This window comes from Ursus arctos, unplaced genomic scaffold, assembly GCF_023065955.2.
Source record: "Ursus arctos isolate Adak ecotype North America unplaced genomic scaffold, UrsArc2.0 scaffold_6, whole genome shotgun sequence".
Classification (NCBI taxonomy): domain Eukaryota; kingdom Metazoa; phylum Chordata; class Mammalia; order Carnivora; family Ursidae; genus Ursus; species Ursus arctos.
The window spans coordinates 46,593,337-46,607,557 of record NW_026623078.1 but is presented as its reverse complement, the minus strand read 5'-3'; the positions used below and the strand labels follow the sequence as shown (position 1 = coordinate 46,607,557).

Here is a 14,221-nt window from a genome sequence, read left to right as displayed (position 1 = left end):
TCCCCACACCTGTGGCCATGCTCGCCTGCCTAAACCCAGAAGGAAAACTCAATGGTAATGAAGGGCACCATCCAGGAAATTATGATACCCAGGTTCTAGTTCCAGCTCTAGTTACTACTGACTGACAGGTACTCATCCCTCTGGGTCTCAACTTCCTTACGTAGAAAGTAGGAGACTGGGGCCAAGGCACCTGGGACTAAATGAGCTCTAAATTCTTATTACTCTGTGGACCCCCCGTTGCCAGCTTGGGGCCTGGGGGGTCTCAGCAGCTGGTCACTTGGATAATCCCCAAAGCAGAGGACTGCATGCAGGGTAACTGAGAATGGACTATAATCGCGGCAGAGGCCAGCCACTCAAATAGATGCTGGGGCCTTTGGCTGCTTCCCGGAGCCACCAGCCAACCCAGAGATGAAGCTGGCTGGAGAAGTGGATGGATGTGTTGGAAAGGCCCGTGTCATCTCCAAATACAGTGTCTGGGAAATGCCCATGTCCGCAGAAGGAGGTCACTGAAACCCTTCAGCTGGTGGTGCAGTGCAAAGAGTCGGACAAACCAGGTTTTGATTCCTGACTTTGCCACTTAAACCAGCTGCATGACCTTGGGCAAGCTCTCTGGCCAAGTGTCATTTTTCTTCATAGACTGGGGGTAGCAATATACCTACCTTGCAGAATTGTAGTAGGATTGAGGTACTGCGAAGGCCTAAAATACCTACTGAGCATAGGTACTCAGAGGTACTTAGTACATGGTGGTGGTAGTAGTTATTATTTATCCTGTGCCCTGTATTCACGGGAGTCTCGGGGCGGGGGTGGGGGTGGGGGAACGCGGCCCCCGTGTCTGCCTCAGGGCTCCTCCCCCCAGGCTGGGAGGCATTGGCTCTGTGCCACGGCCCAGAAATGCTGCTGACTGGAGCGCTGATTTAATCCCCTGATTGAGGAGCCTTGGCATCCTGGCCCAGAGCAGGGCCAGCAGCATTTAGCACAATCTGCTTGGACCCCTCATGAAGTTGTTTTTCAGAACTGCCCCTTTCAAGGTCTTGTCCCCCTTCGTCACCTCTCTCCAGCCCCTTCTCTGTGGGTCCGTGCCAGAGAAGGGAAACAAAGCGTTCGGGGCTTTCCTCCCTCGTCTTCCAGGGAGAGAGTGACAGGAGGAAGGAAGAGGCAGCTCTCCGGGCAGCAGATGCGGCTAACACAAGCCCTGGCGACGCAAGGTGGCTGCAGCCCCATCCGAGAGGCTGAAGTCTCCGCGCGCGCCCGGCTGATCCCTGCTTTCCTGGCAAAGCCGGGGTCCCAACTCAAACCTGCCTTTCTCCACCCTGTGTCCCGACAGCTCGCAAGCGCTCTGCCGAGAAGCGCGATTAAGTGGCACTCAGCGTATTTTCCCAGCTTCTTGGACCCACCTGGTAAAAAGAAAATAAAACCAAATAAAGGAGCCCGGGATGGAACCCTCGTTATTTTTTAAAAGGGAGAGAGGGGTCACATGACTGTGAGTAACGGCCTCGGCGAAGTGGCTCCAAGTCGGAGTTTGCTGCAGAGCCGCCCCCTCCCGCCGGGGGCGCTGACGTCACGGAAAAGCCCCGGTGCGGGCCGGCCGGCGCGCTATAAACCGCGGGGCCGCGGCGGCTGCGGGCGGCGGCACGGACGGCGGGCACGGACGGCGGGCACGGCGCGAGCACCCGGCGCTCGGCGGCCCCGCATCGCAGCGCGCACCCACGCAGCACACGCCGACTCGCGGGCACCCGGCCGGCCGAGTCAAGTAAGCGGGCGGTTTGGGGAGGGGTCCTCTGGACAGCGGTGGGCGTGGGCGGGCGCGGAGTGGGCGTTCCCAGCCCGCAGAACTTTCTAAGTTGGGAAAAGAGCCCCTGGAAGTTGCCGTCTGCGCAGTGGTTTTCTGGTCGGGGGCAGTTTAAGGTGCAGAGGATGCCATTTGTCATCAGGTTCCTTAGTTCAGTTCAGTAGGAGGGTCACCTCCTCCTGCAGACTCTGTGGTCAGAGGGCAGCCCTTGCTGGTACGTCATGCTTTTGTTTGAACGCCAGCCGGCCAACTGAGGCACTGCTTAATGAGATTGAAAAACCGGCTGGTCATCCCCGTTAGTGGCCGGCGTGTTGGAGTGTGGAGTGTGGGTGTGAGTCTGGGAAGGGGAGTGTGCATTTCTCACTCTCACGAATGATCTTGCTTATACACATGAGAAGCCTTCTACTTTATCTCGAGTAGCCGGAGAGAACAAACCTCCGTACAAGGGGATGGAGGCTTGCAAAGGAAAAGTTGTAGCGAAGTTGTTGAATGGCATTTAGCAGAGTCTCTGGCCTTCTGATTTTCCTCAGGAAGGTGGAAATCTGAGCTGAATTTAAGAACTTTTGGAGTGGACGTGGTTTAATGAGAGTGAAACATTTTCTCTGCCAATTCGATAGGTCCGATGGTGAGCAGGTCATTTCCCTGCAGGAACAACAGGACTTGGGGCTGGGATTTTTGAAACATGATGTCTGTGGGCAAGAGGGCAGAGCCCAGGCATAAACCTCACACAGAAATTCTTTTTTGCCCCCAAATAATAGCTTATTCAGGCAGCTGGAAAGCATCAGGGCAACTTTACTAAACATGGAAGTTCCAATAAGTGCTTGTCCAGTCCAGCCAGAGGGAGTGATGTCATTGCCACGTGTTTCCCACCCAGGCACAAAAGCCCGCTGGACGCTGGTGCAATTAAGAGCCATGTTTAGACAAGAGCAGCTAACCTGGCCAGCTGGTCCCCAGCTCCATTAACTTGTTGCTTTTCAAGCCACCTCCGAAGGCTGCTGGTTTCTTCGGGCTGCCACTGTGTCAGTGCTGAGTGGGCTTCCTTAAGGCTTCCTTAAGGATGGAGGAAGCTAGAGGACAGTGGGTAATACTCACGGTACTTGTTTCCTTTTTGCAAAGGACAGTCTGCCTGAGGAACTGGTTACTAATTGAAAGCCTCTTGGATTTGGGGACAGCGTCCTTGGGGTTCCTTGGGTCAGGGTTACTTGGGTCTCACCGCATCTAACCAGATGCCACTGATGACTGACTGTGTGGTTGAGCCCCCTGAGCTCTCGCTCATGCTTACTAATGCTTACCCCTTGGCTGCTTTGCTCTCCAGGACCCGACGATGACTCTGAATAACGTCACCATGCGCCAGGGCACTGTGGGCCTGCAGCCGCAGCAGCAGCGCTGGAGCATCCCGGCGGACGGCAGGCACCTGATGGTCCAGAAAGAGCCCCACCAGTCTGGCCAGCGCGGCCGCCCTTGCGCTGCCCCGGAGGACCACTGCCGCCGGAGCTGGTCCTCGGACTCCACAGACTCCGTCATCTCCTCCGAGTCGGGGAACACCTACTACCGGGTGGTGCTCATAGGGGAGCAGGGGGTGGGCAAGTCCACTCTGGCCAACATCTTTGCAGGTGTACACGAGAGCATGGACAGCGACTGCGAGGTGCTGGGAGGTAGGTGGCCCAGCCCCACTGGGCTTCTGTCCATCAGCAGGGGTCCAGTCCGAAAGAACGAGGGGGTGGATCCTTTCTCTGCAGAGTTGGGAGTGGTGATTATGCGTCCTTGGCACGGGCTGGGGAAGCTGAGTCCCCAGAAAAGGCCTGGCATGGGTCCTCAGGACGAGAAAATGCAAATGCTCGCAGATGGAACCCAGGCCAGAAAGGGAATTTCTTAGATTCCAGCTCTGCAGGGACTGGGGTGTAGACAGATTAAAGAGGGCAGGGTCAGAGGGTCAGGATCCCTCCTCTGGCGTTCGCCAACTCTGAGCTGGACTTTTCAAGAGCTCAGTGTAGACACAGCTTTTTTCCACGGTTATACCTAAAACCAAACCAATTTCAAAAACGATTAGGGTAGATTCATCAGTTTCCACCATTATTAGAGTCTTTTGAGGGTGTAAAATAGTTTAATATCTCTATTTGAAATAGTACGATATTAAAAAAAATTTTTAAGTATATCAATGGTGATACTTATGTTTGTATAGAGTCTTACAGGTTTTCAAGACAATTTTCCATGTACTATCTCACTTAAAATATTTATTATTTAAGACTCGCCTATTTCCAAAACTGATTTGAGATGACATCATCACAAAAATGCGTGTGTTCCTCAAATACATGTAAAGCATAACACAGTATTCTGGGAAGTACTGATTGTCAACTGTATTCATACAGTGACTTTCAGCCGCAGCTTCCATCTTAGCATATGTGACAAGGGGAGCTGCAGGTCCTTATCTGCACCTATCAACATAACGGAAGAACCTTCCAGTGCTTGCCCAGGTGTCATGGTCTGTCTGCACTCTCACTTGAGCTCACAGCTGAATCACAGACCCCAGGGTGAGGAGATGCCTTAGTGGTGAGTTGGTTCTGCCCTCTGCTTGACGCACAGGAGCCCTGCTCCTTCCTCCCTCCTGTCAGCCCATCTCGGCTGTTTCTTCTTGACTGTCTCCAGTGTCAGGGAGTTCACCGCTTCACGTGGCAGCTCTTGAGCTGGACTGCAGATGATGACTCATTGATAGAACATTGATTTCTCTCCTCACTTCTGGAATCTCAGGGACGATAGCTAAATGAGAGTCAAGGAGAAATAGGGTCAGTATCGGAAGGCTGATTTTCTCTTTCTCTGTAAAGGCTGGTGGGTGACTGTCAGTATAGGAGAAAGGGAGGGAGGAATGAACACTAGAATGCACATTTGCTATGGGAGAGGCGCTTTCTTGGGTACCTTATATCTGCTACTGTTAATTTTGGTTCTTATAAAATTCCTGTACTCATAGGAGTAAACTGGCCTCAGGGATACCAAGTGTTTTACCTAGAATCAGTGGGGTAGCTGGAATTAGAACTCAGGACTTTGTAATCTTAGTTTGGGGATGTTCTTGCACGGCCATTGACAGGGAACCTGCTACGTCCCAGATGCTATACTGAGTCCTTCTCCTGCGTTTTTCCTGATAAAACAAAAATTGAACCAATTTTGTGTTAATATCCTATTTTATAGGTGAAGAAACGGAGGCTTATGACATCATGTAACTTTCCCAGGGTGATAGAGCTAGTCTGTGGTATGGCTGGGAGTCAGACCGAGTTGTGTGCATTCACTGTATCCTGCAGCCCCCGGGTTTAGCGCCCACGTGCTGTGAGTATCAGGCGCATGCCTGGCTCCGTGCTAGGCTCAGGGGTACCCAGCGATGCATAGGATGCAGTATTCCCTCTTGGGAAGGAGTGAAGTGGCCGTGGCTGTAATTCAGAGCACGGCGAAATTGGTGAACACTGTAAGAAGTAACAGTAAAGTGTTTCGGGAGATTGACAGAAGGAAGAGATCAACCAGGAGTTTTGTTTGTTTTTTGAGGGAGGTCTTGAAAAAGTTAGTGGGTAGCAGACTTTCAAAAATGTTTGTCTGTTAGAGTGGTGTGGTGCTTCCCTGGAGGGTGGACTCCCCATAGGCACAGAGTGTTAAGGAGACTGACTCGTACCTGGAATTTGGGAAGGCAGGCTCCAGTATTTGGCTGGGGGGGGCGCGAAGGGAAAATCCTTTCCTTATCTCCTCCAACAGAGAATCTTTGGCAAGAAGCTTGTCTGTTGGGCCATCCTATCTAATGTGTCCTATTTGAGTAACTTAATTTATACTGTCTAGGATTACATCTCTTATCTGTAGGCAGCTGTTGGAATCACTAGTGGCTTCGTGTTTCCAAAGAAGAAGGTTTTCCAAGGCATGCCTCCACATTGTTCTTTTTTCAGCATTAACCATAAAAAAACCCTCTACATAATACTCTCATCAGAATTTCTTCTAATAAAGATGGATGTTGTTACAGCTATATTGCAATAATCTTACGACTCTCTCTACACATTTAATGCCCTTATTTATTCGTCCCTTCATTCATTCCTAAATAGTTATGAACATACACCATGGAACTTGGTGAATCACTATGGGGCCGTGCAAAGAGTCCTAGGGCTTCCCCCAAAGATGCTTACAGTACGTGTGCTAGAGACAGATACACGCCAGCTGCACGCCAAGATCGGGTGTGATGAGTGTCTTGAAAGAGGTGCGAGGACAGTGCTGTGGGAAATCAAGAGGAGAGATTACTTCTGGCTGTGGAAATCAGAAATGGGTTCGTGGAAGAGGTGGTCTCGGAGCTGGACCCTAAGGACAACTGGGGTTTGGAAGCCCTGAAGTGGGTGGGAAGGTACAGCAGCTGCACACGGAGAGTCTGGAAAGAGCACTGGACTTAAGTGTGTCGCCGTGGGTTCGGAGCCCGGCTTTGGTACAGACATAGCTGAGCGCCCTTGCATGAAGGGGTGACCCTCCTCAGACCTCCTCGTTAGTGAAACAGGGACAATCGCTGCTTTACAGGATGTCAGAGGAGTCAAGGAGAGAACGCATGCTAAGCACGTAGCCCAGTGCCTGGCACACACGAAGTATGGAATGCACGTTAGAGCCGATTCTGAATCTACCATTTCCTTTCCCTGGGCTTATCTTCCCAAGCGGGCACTTTTGTTGCTTCTGGTCCCCATCCCCTCTCGTCCTACTCTTGGCCAGGGGTCCGTGAGACGTCGCAAGACGCCAGCACGGTGTTCCTAGTGCAGGTCTTCCTTCACGGACCCTTGGCATCTCCTGGGCTAGGACAGCTGACCGCAGTTGAGAGTTTTGGGGGAGAGGGACGTTGGAACTCAGAGCTTTTGAGAGTCTGCCGGAGCCCGTTCTAGCATGAGAGAGAACACCTGTGCGGGTCCCACACAGCACTTGAACCAGTCCTGGACTGGAGGGTCCTCCACACACAGTGGGGGTCAAATGAAAGACAGGTTGATGTGTGCTAGTCCAGGGGAGATGGCGACTGTCACCAAGCTAGAAGCTCCGTCCCACCCCCTCAGGATGGTCTCTCTCGTTACGCGGAGTGTTCAGGTACACCCCAGCTGTCAGCGAGAGCACTGGAGACGTGAGGACTTCCCCAGACCCAGGATGCTGACAAGTCCTACCAGCCGATAGTCCTCAACCCTGGCTCCACACCCCTCAACCCAGGGCAAATTTCAAAGGACTCTTCGGAATTTCATATTCTTTGATCTCCCCTCTCCTCACCTGATTAGCCTTGAGAAGGCTAAAAGGCGAGTGACAAGGGGAGGAAGAGAAACTAGAGCTTTGGGTGCAGGCAGGGCCCTCTCCTGGTTAGCAGAGGGCCGAGAAACAGGATGCTTTGTGTGTCTGAAGAATCTGTGGGGCGGGTAGCCAGAGGCAGTATATAAAATGAGGTGTAATGCAGCGAAACAGGGTGGAGATCTATGGTTTTAGGCTCTTGGGTTTGCAGCACAATGATTTTCAGGCAGGGTTAAGGTCAGGAATCTTCCAGAACCGCAAAGCAGTTAGGCATCTGCTTTTTAAGGTGTAATCCTTAATCCACTTTTTCTCTAGGGTAATGATCTGGTATCTCTTAAACCAAGGGAAGGTTCGGGTTTGCTTTTCCCCCTAGCTATTGCAGTGTAGTACGTTTCTGTTTGAACTGCTGGGGACCTAAGTGAGTCCCTTGTACCTGCTTTTGGGTGGTGAGTGGTGGGCTGGGGACAGAGAAGGTGCTGTTTTGGATTTCCTGAACACAGGGAAGGCTTTTAGAGAAAAGAGAAGAAATCCAAGGTAGCAAGGGGCAGTCAGCCGGCCCCCCTTCTGTGCTGCTCAGCCTCTGACCATTTGGCTGCATGAATATGCCTGTTGCGTCATGAGGCCCTACTCTGCGGTAAGCCAGAGTGTGCGTCCCACTGTGATCCCATTCATGCTGCACGTTGTCCATGGCAGACAGGATGGGCATAACAGACTTTTAATCCCCCAGTGGGACACCATTACCATTGATTAGAATGATACCTTGTGGACGCAGGGAGACTGACAGAAAGACAGAGCCATCCCATCCTTAGTTAACTTTCTTCCCATTTGTCCATGTTTTCCTTCCTTTCCCTCTGCTGATTCCATTTCCTAGATGAAGAAATGTTTAAACCAGGAGCATTGCTTTTTATAAACCCCTCACTACTATAAAACAAGAGATGCTCTGGTTTCCCCAGTGTAGCACTGTTAAGCTAGGTTTTAGCAATAGTAGGAAACGCCATGTCTGGCAAGAACCAGCTTCCTCCATCCGAACAAGTGATGACAACAGCTAATATTTATTCCCTTTCTACTTTGTGCCGAGGCTTAACGTAGGTAATTGTCACACAACCATAAGGCATGAATACGGTTATCAATCCCATTTCATAGATGAAGAAATTGAGGCTCAGAGCACTTAAATGGTCCAGAGCCACATAGTTAAAAAGGAATGGCATCCAGATTCTAATTCAGGTTTGCTTGTGTTTATATCCCCAGTGCTGTAGTTCTCATTCATTCATTCATTTGATAAGTATTTGCCCACCTGCAGTGTGCTGCACACTGTCCCGGGTGCGGGGCGATACAGCGGTAAACAGCGTTGAGGCACATCTCTGCCTTCACCTTCCGGAGGTGAGAGGGACAGAAAATAATCAAATAAGTTAAGTGGATTGCATGTTAGGTACCTGTAAGTACGGTGAAGGAAAACTGGAAGGGAGTAAGAAATACTGGTAGGGGAGATGTATTGCAATTTTAAGTAGATGGTGAGGGAGCACTTCTCCTGGAAGGACGTAAGGGCACAAGCCTTTTGGATATTCCAGGGAACAGATTTCAGGCCAAAGGAGAAGCAAGAAAAATGGTAAAAAAAAAAAAATCATTATGAAAATCATAATTTTCAAATGATGAAATTTAAAACAGGAAACTTCACTGTGAAAATAGAGTGGGGATGGGCTCGTTTGGATGCAGTTGATGGGAATCCCTCTTGCAAAATCCCTTAACTCAGCCAGGCCTATCCCCCAACTGATCTCTGGGGGCCGGAGCTGCTCCGGTCCGTTGTACTGCTCACCCTTCACCTATACTCAGTCTGGGCTCAAGTGCAGGGAGGAAAGTTTCCATTACCACGTGGAGCTGGAGGCCGCACTTACGCTGTACTTAAGATGGAAAAATAAACCCGTTTATTCCTAGGGAACTGTATTTTTTTAAGGGAGAAAACCTCAGCCAAGACAGGGATAGTCTCAAGGTTTTTTCTTGCGTGTCTCAAAACAGGAAAAGTGTCTCAGCCCAGAGCTCCCGAAATTGCCAGTAATCACCCCACTGAAAGGGACAGTGGATTTCCATGTAAGGCTCATGGATGAGCCTTACGGTTCCACTGGGTGGTTAGCATTTTCTCAAGGCATCATCCATTGACTCTGAGTCCAAAGCTCTCAGTGAGTTTCTCCTTATGAATGGTTTTCCTATAACAAAGGTCTAGGAATGATGAAAACGAAAGCCTTTCACTTCAAGTGGCTCAGTGAGACACATACAGAAGACATAGGTGTTCTGCTTAGGAAGTACTGGAGGAACATCCGTAGAATGTTGTCGAAGGTGATTAAAAAATAGTAATTTGCATTTGTGAGTATCTGCATATTTGCATTGTTAATTGCATATTTAATAAGCTTATGTTTTGCATGATTTTCTACATGATGCTCATGTAAAAGTGTTGTCTATTTTCCTGACTCCAGTATCACTGTTCTTTCTTTTCTAGAAGATACCTACGAGCGAACACTGATTGTTGACGGGGAAAGTGCAACAATTATACTCCTGGACATGTGGGAAAATAAGGTATGCAGAGCCTGTAGCTCTCCGCAGCTTGCCTTCCCACAGGCCGTTTGGTGCAAGGGTGATCTTGTCCTTTTCAGCGTTCTAGGTGAGGTGGGCTCATTTTCTTGATTAGCTTTTTTTTTTTTCTGAAGTAGGACACTGTTCTAAAGAAGAGGTCATTCACAAATGAGCTCTGAATAATAAGCAAGTTGCAGTGTTTTGCCCTTAGTTCTATTAAAAAAAAGACAAAAACGTATATCTGCTTTAGGGAAAGTGCCAACAAGGACGGATGATCATTTAAAGCTATTTAAAACCAGATTCAGGGGCGCCTGGGTGGCACAGCGGTTAGGCGTCTGCCTTCGGCTCAGGGCGTGATCCCGGCGTTCTGGGATCGAGCCCCACATCAGGCTCCTCCGCTATGAGCCTGCTTCTTCCTCTCCCACTCCCCCTGCTTGTGTTCCCTCTCTCACTGGCTGTCTCTATCTCTGTCAAATAAATAAATAAAATCTTAAAAAAAAATAAAAAAAATAAAACCAGATTCAATGAAAGTTGACATTCTTTTTTTTTTTTTTTTTAAAGATTTTATTTATTTATTTGTCAGAGAGAGAGCACAAGCAGAGGGAGTGGCAGGCAGAGGGAGAAACAGGCTTCCCGCCAAGCAGGCAGCCCGCCATGGGGCTTGATCCCAGGACCCTGGGATCATGACCTGAGCCAAAGGCAGACGCTAAACTGCCTAAGCCACCCAGGCGCCCCTGAAGTTGACATTCTTAATACTAGTCTTCAACATTTGCTTTTTACAGATTTTGGGCTTCTGAGCCTATATGCTAGACCTTCTGTTGATAGCGAACCCTCCTCGTCTCACAGAAGTGTTCGAAATTTCATCAGTTGGGAAAGGCAAAAGGGAGTTGTGGGAAGTCGAAGAAGGCTCATTTTTGGTAGATTAGATAGAAATTAGAAATGTGGTTCGGCAGAGTCGTTGTATAATTTATCGACTTAAGCTGTAGGAGGAATTGGACAGGGTCTCCTGGGATACACATACTGTTTCTTTGCAAATGATGCTTCATTTCCCAGCACCCCCTCCCCCCCCAGCACTCAGGGAGTTTCCTCTCGTTTTATCAGGGGGAGAATGAATGGCTCCAGGACCACTGCATGCAAGTCGGAGATGCCTACCTGATTGTCTACTCCATCACAGACCGAGCCAGCTTCGAGAAGGCCTCCGAGCTGCGAATCCAGCTCCGCAGGGCCCGGCAGACCGAGGACATTCCTATCATTTTGGTGGGCAACAAAAGCGACCTGGTGCGGTGCCGGGAAGTGTCTGTATCAGGTGAGAGGGGTGGCGCCTGCCCCAGGGAGACTGGCTTGGGGTCCCCTGCTTTTCCTTCACCTAGGTGCTCTTTTCTTCTTCTTTCGTAAAGCTGGAACCAGGCACTCATTAAAATGCTCTGTGGAGTTTTGTGTAGAAGACTCCAGCATTCCCAGCAGACTGTCTCTGTGCTGATGGCCGCTGCCTTGTCCATCTGGGCTACTTTCTGGATTCCCATTTCCCCACCCTGGAATTCCTTTAGGGAAAAGATCATGCTTGGGGATTTACTGGTGCTCCCCAACCTTTTCTCCTTGTACTTTTCTCTTCTCTAGGGAACTCTTAGGAGTTCAGCGAAATAAAAGTAGTGTCTTTATGTAAGAATGAAGGGAACTCTGATGTGGGGAAACTGTGGGGGTTTCACTGAGAATAAGAATTCTGCTGTGGCTCCCTCTGGTTCCTGGAGACCCTAGGAACACCTTCCCGTCCCCTACCTTTTGCTTCCTAAGTTTCCGTGAAGGCATCAATCTGATGGTGTCGCGTAGACATTTTCATGCTGAGTTCAGGGATATCGCCTGTTTGCTGGGTGATTCCCCAAGTGCTTTTGGGGCCCTTGAGATTTTATTGGCCTAATACAGATTTGGTTCCTGGTGCAATGGTAAAAAATGAAACACTGCATTGCCAGGCCCCACTCAGGAGAAAAGAAACCTGATGAATACTTCATGTATACAACTAGCTCGGGAACGTCTTACTCTTAGGAGACGACTGTCTACACTGATCATTTTTTTCTAACCAAAACTTGGAGACGTGGTCAGTGAACAGAATGGAACGTTTGCCATGAAGGCTGCTCCAGAAAAGCTTGGTTACACAGTTTGCTCTAACTGTCTTGTACATTTGTGAAATCATCAACATTTTTTCAAAATACCTCATCAGAGCTTTAACATTGTTTTTTAAGAGAGGAAAGTCAAATAGTAGGATTCTTTTTCAATCTGGGGAAACCAGGTCAGGAGAAAGAGTTAAGAATCCGAGCGTGAGGGCGAAGCAGGCCTGGGTTCACCTCTGTCGCTTACGGGCTGTGTGAACTCCCTCACGCGTTGAAAAGCTCGCCCCCACCTCAGTTTCTTCATCCGTCTGGGAGGGGGACTGCATTTTTCAGGTAACATAGTGCAATTAATGAAGGCTGTGGTTTTTATTGTTAGAGTCGATATTACTATATCTGATGACATTGGACCTCCACACCGTGCATTTGTGGTGGACCAGCTCTAAAGCCCACCTCTTGCGCTTCCGCGAGTCTTCCTGTCACTCTGCCTCTCTCTGTTCCCTGGGAGGACACGTGTCACCATCACAGGACCGACTGACCTAGAGCTGCCTTGAGCCAGCTCCAAGTCAGGAGTCCTCCAGCTCGGCCGTGTGCCGTGGAGCTCCTCTGACTTTCTTCTCCGCTCCTCTCCTCACCAGAAGGGAGAGCGTGTGCTGTGGTGTTCGACTGCAAGTTCATCGAGACGTCGGCGGCTGTCCAGCACAACGTGAAGGAGCTGTTTGAGGGCATCGTGCGGCAGGTCCGCCTCCGGCGGGACAGCAAGGAGAAGAATGAGCGGCGGCTGGCCTACCAGAAAAGGAGGGAGAGCATCCCCAGGAAAGCCCGGCGCTTCTGGGGCAAGATCGTGGCCAAAAACAACAAGAATATGGCCTTCAAGCTCAAGTCCAAATCCTGCCATGACCTCTCTGTGCTCTAGGCCCCCAGAGTCACCCCAGATGTCCCCCTGATGGACATCGTTGAACACCTTTGGGACCGATAATCTATATTAGATTGGATCCTTAAGTATTATTAGATATGGCTTCCCCCATTGTAGCTGGGAATTAACTTGTTAGCCTCAAGGGCAACATAACGCATGGGAAACGAAAGATCTTTGTAAAATCAGTATTTATTTACAGGAAAAGCCTGACCTTGCTACTTGAACACCAAGACTCATTCGAGGATGTGTTTGGTGTTCACATGTGTTTCCTCTCTCCTCTGGATAGTAGAGAATTGAAGCCTACAAAAGAATGCTCAGAACAAGAACTTTTCGTTATTAAAATTTTACCCAGTGTTCTGATACATGAATTTGAGGCCAGTGGGTCATAGACAAATATAGGACAGCTGTCAAAGGATTTATCCAAAGGAGGGAGAATTTTTTTCTCTGTACCTTATATTCATGGAGCTCGGATCATAGAACCGGGCTCATCATAATCATGACTATTACTGCTCCATCAAGCTGTGAAAAGAAATGATGGACCTTGCTGGAAACTAAAGCTTAGCCAACAATTTTTGTTCCATGCCCACAGTTGGGGATCCAGAAATTTGTAGAATTGGGAACCAATACAGGTACCACTTATAGGATCAAAAATCATATCTTTGCTTCTGTGTCTTATAATTTTTTGTTTAGGGGAAAATTATTTAAATCAAGTTCTACTTAGTCAAACCAACATTGATGTTTTATTGTTTTTAAAGTCTGGGGCCATCAAGAATATATTTTAAAAATCTGAATTATTGATAACCTGGAGTGCAAAATGCCAAATTTGGAAATATAAACAAAGGTCTGAATTTTTATAAAACACAAAATGTAAATATTTCCAGTACTTTAGGTTGACCCTTGTATGCCACAGCTCTGCTCTATTTATTGTTTTTTTGCAAAATAATAACCATTTTAACATTTGATAAAGCGTATTTATGAATATATTTCTTAATAGGAAAAACGTCCATTTTATTACCATTTTCTATCTTTTTCAGAATATGCAAGTTTTTACCTATGTGTCTTATAATAAAAGAAATAAAATCTTTGGGAAAAAAAGGCATTCTTCAATGTTTTTCCTTCCCGAATAAGACGATTATGATTCTTTCCATTTGCTTTTAGAGCAAGAACACTCTACAGAAACATACCTGTTATTTTATTTCTTCTTTTCATTGGTGGGAGTCCCATTGTTATTTGTTTCAAAGACTATCCCTGACATCTCTCCTTCAGAACCATGATTCACAATAATGCAGTTATTTTTGGCTAATGCAGTTGGGAAGTATTTGGGGTCCTCTAAATGCTAAGTTACAATAAAAGCCAGATTGATCTTTTACTTTGGCAAATTCCTGACTGAACAGATGGGCCTTTGCTCCCTGAACACTCATGGTCCTAAGCTTGACTAAAACATTAGAGGAAATTATAAAGATTAGGGGGCAAAAAAAAAAAGGCAACTGGTGATTTTCAGCCTGAGATCTATCTTGCCAGGCAAAGCTTTAACCAAATCCTCCTCGCTGGCTTTATTATGGCTTGACCTTCCTCACG

The 14,221-nt window shown here is 48.4% G+C and overlaps 1 protein-coding gene across 2 annotated transcripts; it reads left to right on the top strand.

Annotated features, from left to right (window-relative positions):
* Positions 1–1,615: 1,615 nt before the first annotated feature.
* On the top strand, positions 1,616–13,738 carry GEM (GTP binding protein overexpressed in skeletal muscle). Of its 2 annotated transcripts, none has more exons than XM_026495727.4 (5): positions 1,616–1,750; positions 3,105–3,444; positions 9,552–9,628; positions 10,727–10,931; positions 12,366–13,738. In XM_026495727.4, exons 2-5 carry the CDS (start codon positions 3,114–3,116, stop codon positions 12,641–12,643), a joined length of 891 nt encoding a protein of 296 aa, XP_026351512.1. In that variant the 5' UTR covers positions 1,616–1,750; positions 3,105–3,113; the 3' UTR covers positions 12,644–13,738. The 2 variants fall into 2 exon arrangements, with proteins under 2 accessions (XP_026351512.1, XP_057163940.1); XM_057307957.1 differs by lacking the exon at positions 1,616–1,750 and adding an exon at positions 1,816–2,870.
* The last annotated feature ends 483 nt before the right edge of the window (positions 13,739–14,221 follow it).